This window comes from Phragmites australis, chromosome 13 (genome assembly GCF_958298935.1).
Source record: "Phragmites australis chromosome 13, lpPhrAust1.1, whole genome shotgun sequence".
In the NCBI taxonomy this organism is placed as follows: Eukaryota; Viridiplantae; Streptophyta; class Magnoliopsida; order Poales; family Poaceae; genus Phragmites; species Phragmites australis.
In genome coordinates, this window is record NC_084933.1 from 4341318 (window position 1) to 4360018 (window position 18701).

Below are 18701 nucleotides of genomic sequence, written 5' to 3' on the forward strand. Positions count from 1 at the left end.
TCAAAGATAGGAGAGGAGGATGAATATCGAGAAGGGTATTATCATGAGAGAAGAGGTAGTTGGGATCTTGTAGGGAGGAGGCCGCAGCTAGCGATGGAATTAGGTCGAAGAAAAAAGGAGATGGATGGAAAAGAAACACGTGGTGAGTTGTATAAAATTAACCTAAATCGTATTAGTTTTGGGCTATGATGGGCTATGTTACGCTTCACATTTTACATTTGGAGATGTAGACTTCTCCTAATGTACAACGACTCCGCCCAAATAGATGTACACCTAGTAGCTCTATGCATAGTCACGAACCTAGCGGTCAAATTAGCTCTGTATGGGATGCCCACATGGGATGTTTGGACGAGTTTCATGTAAACCAATGAGAACGAAAACTAACTCAACCATATGCATATCATATAGGACGGTTGGACGAGTTTCATGGAAACAAATGAGAATGGAACGTAACGACTCAACCATGTGCATTGGTCAATATAGCTTTTACTCATTTCTTTATCACTATAACGTTTAGAGAGTGCATTGGTCAATAAGATATTTCCAAAAGTGAACGATCCAAAAGTGCCCTTTCATTCTCTGGAAATGGTAAAACATGTTTAGTTTCGGTAGCTCTGATATTTCACTTCTGTACACAGGCTGCACTGGCTTATCCTTCCCAAATTTCCTTCCGCGGTGAACTTTTACTCCCTACAGTACCTCAGAACAGTTATTTGTCCCTGTGGGGTCTCTTAGACAGCGTGATATTGCCGTCACAGCGGCTTCAATTGACGCATCCTCTCCCTGTTCCATGTTCAAGATAGAACAAAGACGTGGTCAGTAAATTTCTCGCAGATTCCATCAACACATGGAAACCACAAAAATAGGAAAAAGAAAAGGTAACATTGCCTTAAGAACTCTTTTTTTGATAGAATTTTTGTAATTGTACCAGTAGATACCACTTAGAAACTAAAAAGATGGTGGGAAGTTGTTTCACCTAGGTAACAGTGGCATGAATCACCAAGGTCTAGGGAAGAGCGACTCCCTCACTATTTTTTTATTGCTTACCGCACTTCCCACGCGATGACTACATCACTCTCGTTCCAACCTGAGGGATGTTCATTTTACCTCAGCCAATCTAGGAATGTGTTACTACAATGGGAAACACAAGGTACAAACATTCCCCCTAACAAAGACTCGAAAAGTGTTTATAGATTATGGTACAACTTCCAATGGTAATTACCACATTTAAAATATATCCTGTCTATTACTGAATCAGGACTATCAAAAAGATGCAAGTAATAAGAATTGCAACACCGCAGTAGGGGCCTCCCCCTGCTGTTTTCCTCTCAAAAAATAAGTATTGCAATGGAATATGAATATATCAGATAATTGATAGGTCAAACAACAGAATGTCACCTTTTCTTTCCAGTAAAACATGTTTCCATACTTCCCTGAAACCTGACTCCAAAAGCTCCGAGGGACGTCTAAATCAACTAATGGACCAATGTTAAAATTTATTATGTTACCTGCCCAAAGATTGCCAGATTTAGTACATATGTCCCACCAACAAGTATCACAGCAAATAAATCTTAAATGTTTTTGTTGTACAGACAAGATTGCTAGCCTGTGGCAGAGAGGATTAGACAAAATAAAGGAGGACATCCTCAATCTGGATAACATCTTGTGCAACTGAAGGAACCAGCACCACTACTGTGCAGTATGTACAATAACAAAGCTAGATAAAAATGGTTCGCTTACAGCAGCAACCCAATATGTTTCAAGCTTAAGTGCATCAATTGCATGGAGAAGATTTACTGCTTTTCACTTATTCATCTCTGTCAAAAAAGTAAAACAGGGCCATGCTTTATCACAAAGATTATTCAAAATTTCCTCATTCTGTGTAACAATAGAATTCTTAGATTGTCCATTTATCCGTCTCAGCCACTCAGCTCCTTTCTTTTCCTAAGACAAAAGCCATGCGCTTTTTTCCTGTCCTTTAAATCACTAAACAGGCAAAATATACATCGGTAATTGACAAGTGGTGCACGGATCAAGCGTGCTTCGCAAAACAATAGTTACAACAATTATTTTTTAAAAGAAATGGAGAATTATGCTTCAATAAGAATCTTACCAAAGGTTGGATCGGCAACAAAAACAATAGTACGGTCATCGACCTGCCAAAAATCTTTGATAGCCAATCCTGGAAAAATATTGCCAAAAATTAAGCAATGAAACAAACCATATACAGTATGATGTCATGTGCAGAATCATGACAAGATAGACAGATGCATCCTGCTATCTAGTTCGGTCATTTGACTCAGGGTCTAGTTGGATGCTTTTTGTTGACGACAAGATTTGACAGTTACGGTGGCTATTGCAGCAATGACTGGCTTAATGCCGAAACTTGACTGAGAGTTAGTAGAACATCGGTTGCATATCAAAACGGGATTTAGACCTTATAAACAGCCACTTAGAAGGTTTAATCTAATATGTATGATTGAATCAAAGAAGAAATAGACCGGTTGTTGAAAGCGGGATTCATCAGACCTTGCAGGTATGCTGATTGGATTTTCAACATTGTCCCGGTGGAGAAGAAGAGTAGCAGTAAGTTATGAGTTTGCATTGATTTTAGATATTTGAATAAAGTTACTTCTAAAGATGAATATCCTATACTTATAGCCGACATGTTAATCAATGATGCTTCAGGATATAGAATGATTAGTTTTCTTGATGGTAATATTGGTTATAATCAAATTTTTATGATTGAGGAAGATATGTCTAAAACGGCTTTTCGTTGTCCTGGTTTAGTTGGTTTATTTGAGTGGGTGGTTATGACTTTTAGGTTGAAAAATACCGGTGCTACTTATCAAAGGGCTACGAATTTAATTTTTCATGATTTACTTGGTGTCATATTAGAAGTATATATTGATGACATGGTTGTGAAATCGGATGGCAATGATTCTCATGTAGCCGATTTACGTTTAGCTTTTGAAAGAATGTGACGGTATGGTTTGAAAACGAATCCACTCAAATATGCTTTTGGTATGTCAGCTAAGAAATTTTTAGGCTTTATTATACATGAGAAAGACATAGAGATAGATCCTAATAAAATAGAAGCTATACAAAAGGTTCAGGCGTCTACATGTAAAAGAGATATGTAGAAATTTCTAGGCAAAGTGAATTACTTGAGAAGATTTATATCAAACTTGTCCGGAAAAATCAGTGCTTTTACATCTATATTTCGGTTGAAGAATAAGACCGAAGTTATTTGGGGTGCAGAGCAACAGTGTGCATTTGATAAGATTAAGAAATATTTGTCTACTACTTCAGTGCTTCGGGCGCCTAAAGCCAGATTACCTTTTCGGCTATATATTGCTGCGGAAGATAATGTGATTGGTGTTGTTTTGGTACAAGAAGTTGATGGTAAAGAGCATGCAATCGCTTATTTGAGTCGACATCTTTTGAAGGTGGAAACAAGGTATGTCTTTATTGAAAAATTATGATTATCGCTATATTATGCTTGCACAAAGTTAAAACATTATTTGCTATCGCTATACTACTTGTGTTGGAATATGTGTCAAATATGTGTACATGGTAGGTTACAGATAGACTTGAGTTGTATTTGGGTGGGACTAGGATTAGAGTTGTAGTCGAACTCTAATTCCGGGCCTTTAAATAGAAGGCACCACCGTTGTAACCATGGTAAGACGAAACAGTTAGGAAGGAGCGCCTGTAGTCATGCCCCGAGGATGTAGGCAACTTGGCCGAACCTCGTTAAAAAATATCGTGTCTTGTGTGTTGATCTTGTGCTTGGCTTGATGATCTTGATGATGCTTCCGCTAAATTCCTAACAAGTGGTACCAGAGCCATGTTGGAAGATCAAGAGAAGACACGAGGATATGTTCCACACCGCGCAAGGCTTGCACGGGTCCGAGGAAGAACGGCGCAAGGTGGAGCGTGGCGGCGATCGACGACTCGATCAGTGGATTCGGACACTTCGAGCGTGACGGCTTGAACCGTCCGATGGGCTGTATCAACAGGGATCCGTCCAGACGTGGAGATCGGGTTGATGGCGGCCGGTGGCTGCTGTTCGATAGGGGTCAGTCAGACGTGACGGCCAAATTCGACGGTGCAGCTGAAAGACGTTGCAGATCGGAGCGACGGCTTTGACTCGCTACGGTGGCTCGTGTGGAGGCGTGGGTCCCGTGCAGCGTTCGGCGCGTCGAGCAAATTGTTTCAAAGGCTGAGTCCGACTACTACCGGCATACGAGCACAGGAGACCGATTCGTGTGCGTACAGGAGTCTATCTGATTTCCTGCTCGGATCGGTATTGTGTTGTGGTCTGGGAAATAAATACAAGTGTTCGAACGAGAAGCCGTGAACGCAAAGAGAGCAGAACGCAAGGCAACCAGAGAAGGAAGTCCACGAGATTGCGAAAATTGCAATCAGACTGTTCGTGAACCGTTGCTTGTGGCGGTTGACGGCGAACGGCGGGCGGCGATCGAGCGGGTCAATTTCGTCATGTGCAAGCGGCGTGGTAGTCGACGGGGCTTGAGAGCGGCAGATCGTGCACGGGCGGTGTACGAGGCGGGCGTACGCGCGGTTCGGCGTGTGCGTGGCGGTGCGTCCACGTGGGGCGCAGGTACGAGCGTGCGGAGGCGCGTTCAGCACACGTGAGGTACACGTGAGCGGGATTCGGCGGTCTGCGGCAACAGGCAGATGGCGTCGATGGCATCCAAATTCGAGGTGATGAGATTTGACGGGACTGGCAACTTCGGGCTTTGGCAAACAAGAGTGAAGGACTTGCTGGCGCAGCAGGGGATCCTGAAGGCTCTTAGCGACAAGAAGCCAGTTACGGTAGATGATGACAAGTGGGAAGAGATGCAAGCACAAGCGGCGGCGACAATAAGGTTGTGTCTCTCCGATCAGATCATGTACCATGTCATGGATGAAACATCACCTAAGAAGATTTGGGATAAATTAGATGATCAATTCATGTCCAAGACATTGACTCGGAAGCTGTATCTGAAGCAAAAACTGTATGGGCTGAAGATGCAGGAGGGGTCAGATCTTGCTGAGCACGTAAACGTCTTTAATCAAGTTGTCGCTGATCTTATGAAGGTGGAGGTGACAATTAATGATGAAGACAAAGCGATTATTCTTCTGTGTTCCTTGCCAAGGTCTTATGAGCACTTGATCACAACATTGACGTATGGTAAAGAGGCAGTCAAAGTGGATGATATTCTTGCGACGTTGTTTGCTCATGAACAAAGGAGGAAGAACAATGCTGATGAGAGTTCATCTGGAGATGCTTTTTTCGTCAAAGGTGATCGAGGCAGGGAGACTAACAAGAAAAAGAAGAAGAAGGGGCCACAGTGCTATAAATGCAAGGATTGGGGACATGTAAGGAAAGATTGTCCAGAACTGAAGAAGGGCGTGGCAAATATTGTGGTTTCCAAGAAAGATGACTCGGATAGTGATGGTGATCTTCTCGTACTATCAAGTGAAAAGTCTTGTGGTGAAGCATGGCTGTTAGATTCGGCGAGTTCATATCATGCAACATCAAACAAGGAGTGGTTCTCTTCATACTCTGAAGGTGATTTTGGTCTTGCTCGCTTGGGAGATGACACGGGTTACCGTGTTATGGGAGTCGGCAATATCAAACTAAAGATGTATGATGGACAAGAAGTGTTACTTGAGGGTGTGCGGTATGTGCCAGGACTTAGGAAGAATCTAATATCGCTTGGATTTCTGCATGAAGAATGTTGGCTATATCAGGCGATGTCAGATAAGAAGACCTTAAATGTGATGCAGGATGACAAGACTGTGATGATAAGTGAGAAGATGGGAGGTCATCAATACAAGTTGAAAGGTGTAGTCATGAAGGTGGGAGCTGCAAATTTTGCAAAATACGTTCCTAGCGGCGAGGCATCCTCGTCGGACTGTTCAGGATGAGCAGTAGAGATAAACAGCTCAAGTCTAGGTACACAGAGGTTCACACATGGCAGACTTAAGTTGGCGTGCATATTCGTCAAGGTGGAGTTTGTTGGAATATGTGTCGAATATGTGTACATGGTAGGTTACAGATAGACTTGAGTTGTATTTGGGTGGGACTAGGATTAGAGTTGTAGTCGAACTCTAATTCCGGGCCTTTAAATAGAAGGCACCACCGTTGTAACCATGGTAAGACGAAACAGTTAGGGAGGAGCGCCTGTAGTCATGCCCCGAGGATGTAGGCAACTTGGCCGAACCTCGTTAAAAAATATCGTGTCTTGTGTGTTGATCTTGTGCTTGGCTTGATGATCTTGATGATGCTTCCGCTAAATTCCTAACAACTTGTGTAGTAGTATGTCAAGCCGATGTGATTAAGTATATGTTGCAAAAGCCAATTTTGAGTGGTAGAGTTGGTAAATGGGTTTATGCACTTTATAGAATATGATTTGGCTTATGAATCATTAAAATCTATGAAAGGTCAAATTGTAGCTAATTTTATTGTTGACCATCGGATTGATGATAAGCATGATTTAAACGTTGGTTTTATATCTATTAAACCATGGAAGCTTTATTTTGATGGTTCAGCTTGCGGAGTTGGACAAGGTGTTGTATTGTTTTTGTGTCATCTAGAGGTGCTGTTTTTGAAACATCTTGTCGTCTAGAATATTTTTTACCAATAATCAAGCTGAATATGAAACTCTTATTAGGATTAGAAATTTTGAGTTCCATGGGTGTGAAGAACATATAGGTTTTTGGTGATTCATTGCTAGTTGTGCAGCAAGTTTCCGGTAATTATCAATGTTTCGACGGATCACTAAATATTTATTTTGATAAGTGTCTAGACATTATTGCTATTTTAGATGATTTTACTATCAATCATGTGTCTAGAGATAATAATTTCAGAGCTAATGATTTAGCACAACAAGCAACCAGTTATCAAGTTGGTAGAGGTAAATTCTTTGTGATTTGAAAGACCGATGCTTGAAAGTATTGATCCTGGTATAGCCGAACATAAATTTTTGGCTTCGGTTGTATCTTCTTCATTGGGAGAGAATGTTGAAGTTGCTGAATGTGAAGATTGGAGAAAGCATCTCATTGATTACTTGAAAAATCCAAGCAAGAGTGTCGATAGAAAGATTCGGCGGCAAGCTTTCAAGTATACATTGTTGAATGATGATTTATATCGCCAGATTGTGGATGGTGTGCTTCTCAAATGCTTGGATTCTGATGAAGCTAGAATTGCTATAGGAGAAGTGCATGAAGGCATATGTGGCACGCATCAATCAGCGCGCAAGATGAAGTGGTTATTGAAGAGAGCTGATTTTTATTGACCTACTATGATTAATGATTGCTTCAGGTATTATAAATGATGCGAGGTATGTCAAAAGTTTGGTGATATCTAATTAGTTCCTGCTGCTATGATGCATCCTATTATCAAACCATGACCGTTCCGAGGTTGGGGTTTGGATTTCATTGGCCAAATACATCCTCCATCATCTAAAGGTTATCACTTTATTTTAGTGGCTACTGATTATTTTACTAAGTGGACTAAAGTTGTTCCTCTCAAGAACATGATACATAAGGAGGTAATTGACTTTTTTTGGAGCATATTGTTCATAGATTCAGCATTCCGTAGACTTTAACTACGGATCAAAGTACTTCATTCATATCGCACCAGGTACGTGAATTTGCCGAATCATTGAAAATTAAGCTTTCTAATTCATCTCCTTATTATGCTCAGGCCAATGATCAGACCGAGTCTAGTAATAAAATTTTGATTAAGCTTATCAAGAAGAAAATAGAGAAACATCACAGGAGATGTCATGAAGTTTTATCGGAGGCTTTATGAGCACATCATATATCTAGACATGGTGCCACTAAAGTAACGCCGAATGAACTTGTTTATGGACAAGAAGTCGTTTTACTTGTTGAAGTGAATCTTAATACTTTGAGATTGGCCGAGCAAAATAACCTGACGGTTGTGGATTATTATGATCTAATAATGGACAGGATTGATAAAGTGACGGATGAAAAGTTGAAGGTTTTGAGAGAGATCGAGAAAGACAAGTTAAGGGTAGCCAAAGCCTATAACAGGAAGGTAAAAGCAAAGTCATTTTAGATTAGTGATCTTGTGTGGAAGACTATTTTGCCTGTAGGATCGAAGGACAATAAGTTTGGCAAATGATCTCCGAGTTAGGAAGGTATATACAGAATTGTAAGTATCGTCCTTAGAAATTCTTATCTGCTAGAAAGTTTGCAAGAAGAGAAACTGTCTAAAGCTATTAATGGATAATACTTGAAGAAATTTTATCCTAGTGTATGGCAAGATGCTTAAGAAAAATATGGCCGATGTATTGGTTACCATAGTCCTAAGGGGTATTCATGGCCGATGTCTTGATCATCGTTCTAAGAAAGGTAGAAGGGAGATGATATGTTTTTCAGTGAGCAAGCTTCACCAAAATTCAGAGGGCATGTGTTGACGATAAGATTTGGCAGTTACAATGGCTATTGTAGCAACGGCTAACTTAATAGGCAACCAGATGAACAGTACCAGCTAACTGATAATAGTTGATATTGCACACGAGGTGCTTGGTGTGTTTGGCGTGATAACTTTTCACGTCAACACTTTTCTTCACACATAAAGAATGGTCATATGAAGTGTTATCTACAGTATACAAGAGATGTCTGTAAATTTAATTTAAATGATATAGCATATCATTGAAGGGAAAGAAGTTGTTATGATAGAAACTAGACTGCAGGGAGTTCAGAAATACAGGATAACCACTGTTCTCATTTCTCAACCTACAGTGAGTTACCAAGCTGAGGTATATAGACCAAACTTGGGATCGCAAAATTAAAATATAGACCATATAAAGACTAAAAAAAATCGAGAATATTGAATGGAATTGTAGGTGCTGGGACTTCGGAGTGAAATCAGATTTCGGGAAGACGGTTGGGCAATTCGCCGTTAAAAAACTAATACCCAGAACTATATAACATAGTACGAAACAAACAAGACGCGGTGGCTGCCGTTTTGCAGGCTTTCCCACCAAAAAATCATCTTTAGAAGGGACCTGATTGGCCCAAAACAAATAATGTGGAATGATCTCCTTTCTCGCCTGACAATCATCAACTTGATTGAAGAACGAGACGAGTTTTGATGAAACTTAAACCAATTGGGAAGACTCTCTATCAACTCACTCTATAGAGCCCTCGTTCTTGTTAGAATTGTGCAACTCAACTCTATTCTGTGACCCAAATGGGCAGGTATACAAGTATGGTTATATGCAAAGAAACCCCTATAGAAAGGGGAAAACACAGAAGGTACATATACATCTAACACCTCCCCCTCCCTCAAACTCATGATGGGTAAGTACACTGAGTTTAGAGAGGAGATAACTATGTTGAACCCTTGTTTGTGCCTTCGTAAAGAAGTCAGCTAACTGGAGCTCAGAAGGCACATACTAAAGAGCCACAACATGATCTTGCACCTACGATCTCATGCTTTGTGAGCTCATGCTTCACCATCGATATGTTTGGTGAGCTCATGCTTCACTAGGTCTCGAGCAATAATGGTTGCACCAGTGCTGTCAGATGAAAGAGGAGTGGGTGTTGTAACCAACACACTAAAATCCACAAAGAGACATCGGAGCCAGATGACCTCAGCTGTCAACGTTGCCATAGCCCGCAACTCAGCATCAACACTCGAACGGGAAACTACTATCTGCTTCTTGGTCTTCCAGGCAACTAGGGAGGATCCAAGGAAAACACAATAGACAGAGAGAGCGACGATCAGAGTGATCACTAGCCCAGGTCGCATCAGAATACGCCTGAAGATAGAGGAAATTGGAGCAAGGGAAGAAAAGATGATGAGAAATGGTGCCACGAAGATGTCGCAGAACACAGAGGTGTGTAGTGCAGCTGAGAGGGAGCAGACACAAACTAAATGAGGATGTAAACAGAGTGAGAAATATCCGAACGAGTGATCCCAAGGTAGACAAGACTCCCAGTGGAGCGGGGTCGGCAAGAGGCTAACCATCAGTGGAGCGGAGATGAACACCAAGCTCCATGGGTGTATCAACCATGCGATGATCGGTGAGAGCGACTCGAGCAAGATCTTGAATATACTTCTCCTGGGAGAGATAGATGCCGTCAGGCGTGGCAGATACTTCAATCCCAAGGGAGTACCGAAGCGGACCCAAATCAGATATTAAGAACTTGTCACTGAGACGCTTCTTCACAAAGTCAATGAACTGAGAATCATCACCAGTGATGATCATGTCATCAACATATAGAAGAAGCATGCAGCCACGAGAGAAAGTGTGAACAAAGAGAGCAGAGTCATAGTCACTGGGCTGAAAGCCAGTGTCAATGACAACCAAAGAAAAACGCTCAACCTAGGCCCAAGGATGCTGTTTGAGGCCGTAAAGAGAGCAACGCATATGACAAACCATGCCATTAGGGACAGAGTACCCTGGAGATGGCTACATGTAGACCTCCTCCCGCAGCTGGCCATTTAGAAAGGCATTCTTGATGTACACCTAAGAGATGGACCACTGACAAACAGAGGCAACAACCAGAAGAGTCCGAACAATGGTCATGTGAGCAACTGGAGCAAAAATCTCATCATAGTCATGATCGTGCTCTTGCTAAAAACCACGAGCCAAGCCTTGTAGTGCTCAAGAGAGCCATCAAAGCAATTCTTGACCTTGTAGACCCACTTGCAAGTGATAGGAGTGAAATGGGCCAGCAGAGGAACAAGATCCCAAGTGCCAGTACGCTCCAAAGCAGGAATCTCCTCAGCCATAGCATGCTTCCACTCCTAGTGGACAGCAGCCTCTCGGTAGGTCGTGGGCTTGACAAGAGTAGCAGTTATGAAGCCAAGGCGCAAAGGTGGTCGAATAGTACAACGATCACGAAGATCATACCGAGGGGGAGACTCCAGAGCAAGTCCTAGAAGAGACGGAGAGGAGTTAGGTGAAGGAAGATGGCGCAATCGACAAGTGTAGTAGTGAGTGATCTCACAAGGAGGAATCTCCGGAGGAGGTGGGGAAGCAACTAGAGGTGGAGCGGGAGGCGGTGGTGAGCATGGAGATGATGGTGGTTGTGGAGCTGGGATGAGAGGTGACTGTGCAGAACATGAAGACAGCAGAAAATATGGATCAAGAAGAGTAAGGGAAGAGAGAGATTCAGCTATGGTGAATGGAGTACTGGTGAAAGAACGAGGATAACAGAAACAGGATTCATCAAAGTTGACATCCCGAGAAATCCTCATCCTACTAGTAATAAAGTCATAGCAGCAATAACCCTTGTGCTCCAAACTTTATCCAAGGAAAACACACTCAATGGATTGAGCAACCACCTTAGTGCGCTCACGAGGAAGAAGAAGAACATAGCATACACACCCAAAGCACTGAAAGTGATTGTACCCAGGAGGCTTGCTAAAGAGGCGCTCATAGAGAGTACAGCCATTAAGAACAGAGGATGGCTGCATATTAATGAGGAAGACAGCCATAGAGACAGCCTCAACCCAGAAGTGAGGTGAATGATTAGAGAATATTAGAAAAGCATGAGTAGTCTCAAGAATGTGACGATGCTTGTGCTCAGCAACACCATTCTGAGCATTGGCACCAGGGCAGGAAAACTGAGCAAGAGTGCGGTCAACTAGATAGCGACGATGTGCATTCGAAATGTACTCATCAGCAGAGTTGGCACGAAAAGCTCGAATGGAAGAGTCAAACTAAGTGTGAATCATAGTAGCAAACTGCTGGTAAATAGAAAGGAACTGACCACAAGAAGACAAGGTAAATCCAAGTAAATCTTGAATAATCATCAATAAAGATCACATAATAGGAGTGACCCCTTTCGAAACGAAGGGAGCACACCCCCATACATCAGAGTGGACTAGATCAAAGGGACGCTGAGACATAGAAACACTAGAAGGATAAGGGAGCTGCAGCTGTTTACTAACCTTGGAATCCGTACAATGAAGAGCAGCATCACCAGAAATAGAACCTAAGACACCACTATCAACCGAAGTGGAAAGCCTAGAACCAAAGCGATGGCCTAGACGACGATGCCACTATGCAAAAGTGGTGGTAGAGGAAGCAGCTGACAAGAAGGTAGGAGAACTGGATGACTAGCTGTCCAAAGTAGCTGAAGCAAGGCGTAGCCAATCAAGCTCCTAGAGGCGTTGAGAGTCTGATGCCTAGGACTAGTCCCCACCAGAAGCCCAGTACGAAGATCCTGAACACAACAAGAGTCAGCCTCAAGAATGATACGACATCCATGATCAGTGATTTGATTAGCAGACAAAAGATGCATTGTGAGTTTAGGAACATGAAATAGTAGGAACATAAAAGAAGGAAGTAGGGAGTGCCCCGTCCTACAACTGGAAGGGACGTGGCATCTGTTGTCTGAACTATGATCGGTGAACTAGGAGATGACATATAAGATAAATGAGTCAAATCCGGGGTCATATGGAAGGAGGCATCGGAATTAGGGGTGGAAACGGATCGAATAGTCCACTTTCCACATTGCTATCCATATTTTAATACGAATACGAATACAAATCCGAATGTCCTCGAATACGAATACGAATCGGATTGTTCAAATCCGAATCCGCATTCGGATATCTACTCAATCAGGTTGTATGCAAATATCCTACACCTTTAACGATAAGGATTTTTATTTTGGTGCGCAAAAAATTCGTTCACATTTGGAATTACTGGAATTACCAAAATTTTAGAAATTTGTTCGAAATTGTTCGAAATTCATATCAAAAATTTAAATTTTTGGTCAAATTTGACTGAAATTTGTTCAATTTGATTTTTGGGCCGGAATATATAAATTTCGTTCACCTCTGAAATTTCTAAAACTTTAACCAAATTTGGTTCCCTGGTTGGCGGATACGGATATTATCCATTTCCACATCCAAATTCAAAGCAATTCGGATATCCACATTTGAATCTGAATCGCGAAAACGAATTAGGATACATCCATTTTAGTATCCGTTTCAGAAACGAATACGGATATCCATATTCGTGTTTTGATCAATACGAATATCAGATAATTCAGATACCTGCTATCCATTTTCCACCACTAACCAGAATCAAGAAACCACGGGGATGATATACCTAGGTAAAAAGGAGGCGGCGTGGAACCAGAAGCCTGAGCAGTAGTCCCGAGTGCTAAGGTAGAAGCTGCAGTGGTGAGGCCGCGGAACAGCGCAAGGAGCTCCTGCTCTGCAGGAAACACAGAATGAGAGCTCGACTGACTAGAACCACCTCCTAGGCTTTGAGAGGACCGTCCACTGCGTCGTGTCTTCTTCTTCTGTGCTTTGTCACACTGCTTCGTGAAACACACCTGGACAGTGTGCCCTAGCTTGTCACAATAGTCATAGACGACACCAGAAGGGGCCCCCACCACCACCGAGGAGGGTTGTGGCATCGAAGGAGGCAGAGGCACCTGGGGAGGTGTGGAAGCTGAAGAAGGGACTCGAGCAGCCAGGACAGAGGTGGACTACTGAGCCAAGCTCACCCCCCGCTCGAAGACACGTCTCCTCAGTCCGCAGCTCAGGCTTCGCCTCATCAAGCGATGGGCGCGGACGGTACGTTAGCAACTGCGATCTAACAGTCTCAAACTTAGGACGAAGCCAAGAGAGGAACTCGTGAAGACAAAGAGTCGCCCTCTGACTCTGGTAGCGATCACAGCACCTGCAAGTGCCAGCACTACAGAACTCTTCACCCAAGTTGTCCAAACGCTGCCAAACTACAAATATATGACAATGGAACTCCTCCACAATGGAGTCTAGCTGTGAAAGCGACTGAGCCTCCTATACGACAGCAATGTACAGCGCCTCATTGCGAATCTCATAGCTGCGGTGGAGGTGAGCCCACATCAGTTGTATAGTGGCGAGTCCCTTGAGGGACATCGAGAGATTGACCTCTATGCTCGCAAACAAGATGGCCTTGGCACAGGCCTCTTCACGCAACTAGGTCTTGTAAACAGCGAGATCTAACTGGTAAGTCTCCATCTCGACCTCGAAAGCATCAATCAAAGGAGCCTTGGCATCATCATCAGCTTCTGGCGGGTAAGTGGGTGCAGTGGGAAGAGAGGGACAAGGCGGATGTGCCCGCTCGCCAGTGAGGTAGCCCCACAGTTGCTGACTACTCATGTGGATCTCCATGTGAAACGCGAACTCCCTCCAGTTGGTGCCATTGAAAAAGACCGGACACCGCGAAACAGGAATGGCACCTAATCTCCCGGAGGATGCCATGAGGACAACAACCTATGTGTGTTTTTTCTCTCTTTTTTTACTTATGCATGCACAGCCAGGCTCGTCTCGGTCCCCAACGTTGGGCGGACAACGTGGATGGGGAAGGCGGGTGACGAGGGCGTCCGGTAGATCTCGGCCCAACGGAGCACAGGCAGGGCGGATCCAAGGGATGGCGCCGGTGGGTCAAAGGAGGGCAATGGAGCGGCGGGTCCGAGCGCCACTACAGCGGGGGACGCCACAAGGTCTCATTTGAGGAGGTGGAGCGCGACATCGGGGGTGCCTGGGAGGCGGAGCAAGATCGGAAGCGGGCGGACGACCTAAGTGAACCAGCGTTGACCAGATCTCGAGCGGGAGAAAAAAAAAGGAAGGGGAAAGGGGGATGGAGCTGCCTCCACTGCGACCGGCGGTGGTGGCTCACCGACGACCCGCCGGAAGCACACCGACGGCGGCGATGGGTTAGGGATCGAGAGCCACAAGCTCTTTTACCATGTTAAAATTGTGCAGTTCAACTCTATTCCATGGCCCAAATGGACAGGTATACAAGTATGGTTAAATACAAAATGTACATATACCTCTAACAATTCATAATGATCAACCTATCCAGTACAAACAGATGTGGAAACTAAAACTTCTTTTAAAAATTAAGATTTTCCTTTGGTACTTACACAAAGGAGTGCTATTAACAAAAGATAACCTAATTAAAAGACAATGGCAAGGCAATCAAAAGTGTTGCTTTTGTCACAAATCATAAACGATTAAACATCTCTTCTTTGAATGTCGCTTCGCTCATTCCACATGGTTTATAGTCCAGGTGGCATCAAATCTATACCAACCACGAAGTGTACCAAACATGTTTGGAAATTGGATACGTGGTCTTAGTACAAATTTGAAAGCTAATATTCTGGTGGTGGCAGCTTCCTTTTGTTGGTCGCTATGATTATGCAGGAATGAGATTGTCTTTAACAAAAGAAAATATTATTCTCCTTTGCAGGTTATTTTTACTTGTACACATTTGCTCCGTACGTGGTCGGTGTTGCAACGATAGGAACATCGTCAGTTCATTACATCTGGATGTGCACACTTGGAGCAAGCGGCCATGGAGCTCTATACCCGGTTTGGATGGCGCTCTAATCTTCACATTGAAGCTTCACCACCACAGTTGACGCATTGAAGACATGTTCTCTTTTGTTATAGTTTTGTTCTTGTTTTCTTTGTTCCTTTCGTTTGGTTGTGTGCATTCTTATGCAGAGACCGGGGGTGAACTCTTGTGCGTTGTATCATCTTGATGTGATTGAGTGTTATAAAGCTTTGCTTTTCAAAAAAAAAACGAGCCTAAGCATCGCAATAATACTAAAAAAACATATTATGTTATAGAACTTGTGCAATGTACTGCCTACATTGAAAAAATAAATGACAGTCTAAACATGGAAAGGTCTCCAAAAAGGGAACTTCAACCATTTATGTTGTAGTATACCTTATGACCTTATCTCAAACAAAAACAGCAAATTCATACTTTGTGAAAGTAGGAGAAACATATCGGCATTGCTTTCACATGGTTAATCAAGACCTTGTAAGAGAGATTAGATATCAAGTTAGGAAACTTTGACCACACATTTCATTTGGTAGTGGAGGGAGTGATGAAATAGTGAAAAACAAAGCAAGGGACGTACCATATATGGGGTAAAAAAAACTCACCAGGTGTATCAGGAAAATTTTGTGCAAGAACTCTCAACTTGTACCCTGTATCCTTCTCCAGGTCCTCTATCTCTTGGCGCAAACGATTTTCCTAAGAACAAATCCAAATCTTAGCCCACCTACTATAATCGATTTGTAACTAACAAAACAAAACGAGTGAATTTTCAGATAAAAGTAAAAGTGTAAAAACAAAGGGAGCTAGGCAAATATTCCCCCTCGTATCCTTACAAGAGTTAACATGAGAAGAGATGGCATTTCAGCAAGTATATACATGGCAAGCTTAAGCTAAAAGATCATAATCAAATGCTAACACTAGAACGTAAAGCACCTCTATCAGACAATTATATCCTATACAAAGGTTAGGTTTCCCTTCTTCAGGGGAAAAAAACATAAATGCCATTCAAGGCATCTAAACCTAGAAGAATGAATGACGTTGAAAACCTTAGCATGAGTGAAATTTGAACAGTCTACTCCATCCAGATTTAGTTTTCAATCCTTTGATGATCCATACTGTTTTTCTGGACACCAACTTTCTTAAGTGCCTTTGAAGAATCAAAACATGGAGTACAAGGTCACGGATTTGAATTACCTGGCCTGACGAGAGAAAACCAGCAACATCAATAACAGTGGTAAATTCTTTAGGAAGCAATTCTGGTTTATTTACCCCAGTCCTCGCATTGACCAAACCAACAACTGCAAGTACCAGATGTTACTTAACACTTTCCAATAAACAAAAGGAAAGTTTACTGAAAAATGCATTTGTGCTTCTTTTCAAACCAGATATGCTTAGCAAGAAAAGAGAAGCACAACGAATTACAGAGTTTATCAACAGTACCAGCACCACATGGCAGCATCTAAAATTGATATGGAGCTAGAATTCGACCACAGGAGGAAGTTGATGCAAGCACAACTAGAAAAGCACTAAGTTTAACCTCACAAATATTTAGGTACTCTACTACTCTCTTTAACCATCCGTGCTAAGTTTAGGAATCCCACAAATATTCTCCTAAAAAATGGTATTTTGTCTAAACATTTAATTCCAACATATTCCTTAAGTTGAGTACTGGAGCTTACATCTTTTTACTCCCTCTGATCCCAAATATAAGTCTATTAGAACATCGACAAGATCTTCAATATGACACTTTGACTAATAATATCTATAAAAATATATTAATTTCGAATAAATAGAGTTATATATTATGAATGTATTTTCCATGATGAATCTAGTAACATCAACCTTCTGTTGTCAATCTATATGATTTTCTAGCCATTAATGGTCAAAGCTAAAAAGGTTTGACTTAGGACAAACCTAAATGAACTTATATTTGTATCAGAGAGAGTAGAACCTTAAGTTGAGTACTGCAAAAAGAACCTTCCTTTCAATTCACAAATGAACAGATAAACTCAATAGTTGTGATGTGTGAGGTCTCTATGCCCAAGTTTGCATGTGCACGGACAATAAGTCCCATTTAGCCACAAGCATTCAAAATTGAAAGATAATATTTCAAATAGCAATGTGAAAATTCTAATGTGTTCTATTTGAGATCTTACAGCTTCAAGCTGACCCTACTTACAGTAAAGACCAACAACATTCTTCGAACTTATGTTAGAATTTTCCAATTCTATATCCTCAAGGCCCTAAGCCACCAGGGTTATTCAGAACAAAACCTCTGTAATATCTCTCTGTTATGTCAAGAGCCTCCCCTGTCCCCATCCAAATCTGGCATATCAACAATTTTTCTCAGTCAAATTTTTCAGGTAGGCAGCTACAACTTAAAGCTAGGCTAAACATGTAATTTGTAAATCAACTACCAACTATCGTAATCAAGTGAAGAAGCGACGGCATCTTGTAGCTACAAATAACAAACTGTACAGCAATTCCGAATCAATGTCCTTCCACCACCCATGACTCAGGCAAGTCCCACGAAACATTGCAACCATGAGAGCTGATGAAAAGGCCAAGCGAGCTAACAGCAGGTGAAGGAGACGGCGAGAGCCAGCGCGCCGGAGACCGCGGCTTTCCATGGCACAGCGCCGGCGAGCTCGCCGGCCCAGGGAGCAGCAGCCTCCCTGTCCTTCCGGACAGCAGCAACGGGGCAAGGGGTCCGACGAGCGGAGCAGCGGGCGCGAGGGAGGGAAAGGGTTGTTGGCCGTGGGCGGCGAATGGATAATGGCGACGAGGTTGGTGCGGTTGCTCTAGAGGGCGTTAGCTGAAGAGGAGGAACGGATGGGAGGAGAAGAGCCATGCTTCTTTTCTTGCTTTTTCCTTTTCTTTTCCTTTTGATGCAGTTGAGGAAGAGACTAGAGTACGGTTATGCTGGTAGTGAAGTTGTTTTATTATTTAGTATTTTAATTTGTAAAAATTTGAAAAAACAGAAATTTCCGTAAAAAAACCATGCCGTGCAGGGTTTTATTTTGTACTACCCACAGGCCACAGCATAGGATTCATCCTTGGTTAAACATTTAAAACTGGCAATATACTACATGTTGCGATATGTACCGTGTGGCTAACCCGGCCCCATGGTCATGCAAAAAAAGTGGCAAATTATGGGTTCTTATAAGTACAAACCGCTAGTGACACTGGCTTAGAAGTGTTACAGCTTGATGTATCTGTTAAGCCAAATGCCTAACGATATAAATACAAATACGGTATAATTAACTTTGGGGCATGTATCATGAGATCAATGCATCTTCAAAGAGCAGCAGCACCTTTGAAGGGGTGTGACACAAGTGGCTATGCAGTTTGACCTTT

At 42.5% G+C, this 18701-nt stretch overlaps 1 protein-coding gene across 1 annotated transcript; it reads right to left on the reverse strand.

Moving 5' to 3' along the window:
- Positions 1-450: 450 nt before the first annotated feature.
- On the reverse strand, positions 451-18256 carry LOC133888862 (thylakoid lumenal 15.0 kDa protein 2, chloroplastic). Its single transcript, XM_062329235.1, has 6 exons — positions 17922-18256; positions 16539-16642; positions 15950-16040; positions 2114-2182; positions 1399-1508; positions 451-783 (listed from the first exon to the last, which is right to left on the reverse strand). Exons 1-6 carry the CDS (start codon positions 18193-18195, stop codon positions 691-693), a joined length of 741 nt encoding a protein of 246 aa, XP_062185219.1. The 5' UTR covers positions 18196-18256; the 3' UTR covers positions 451-690.
- Positions 18257-18701: the final 445 nt, after the last annotated feature.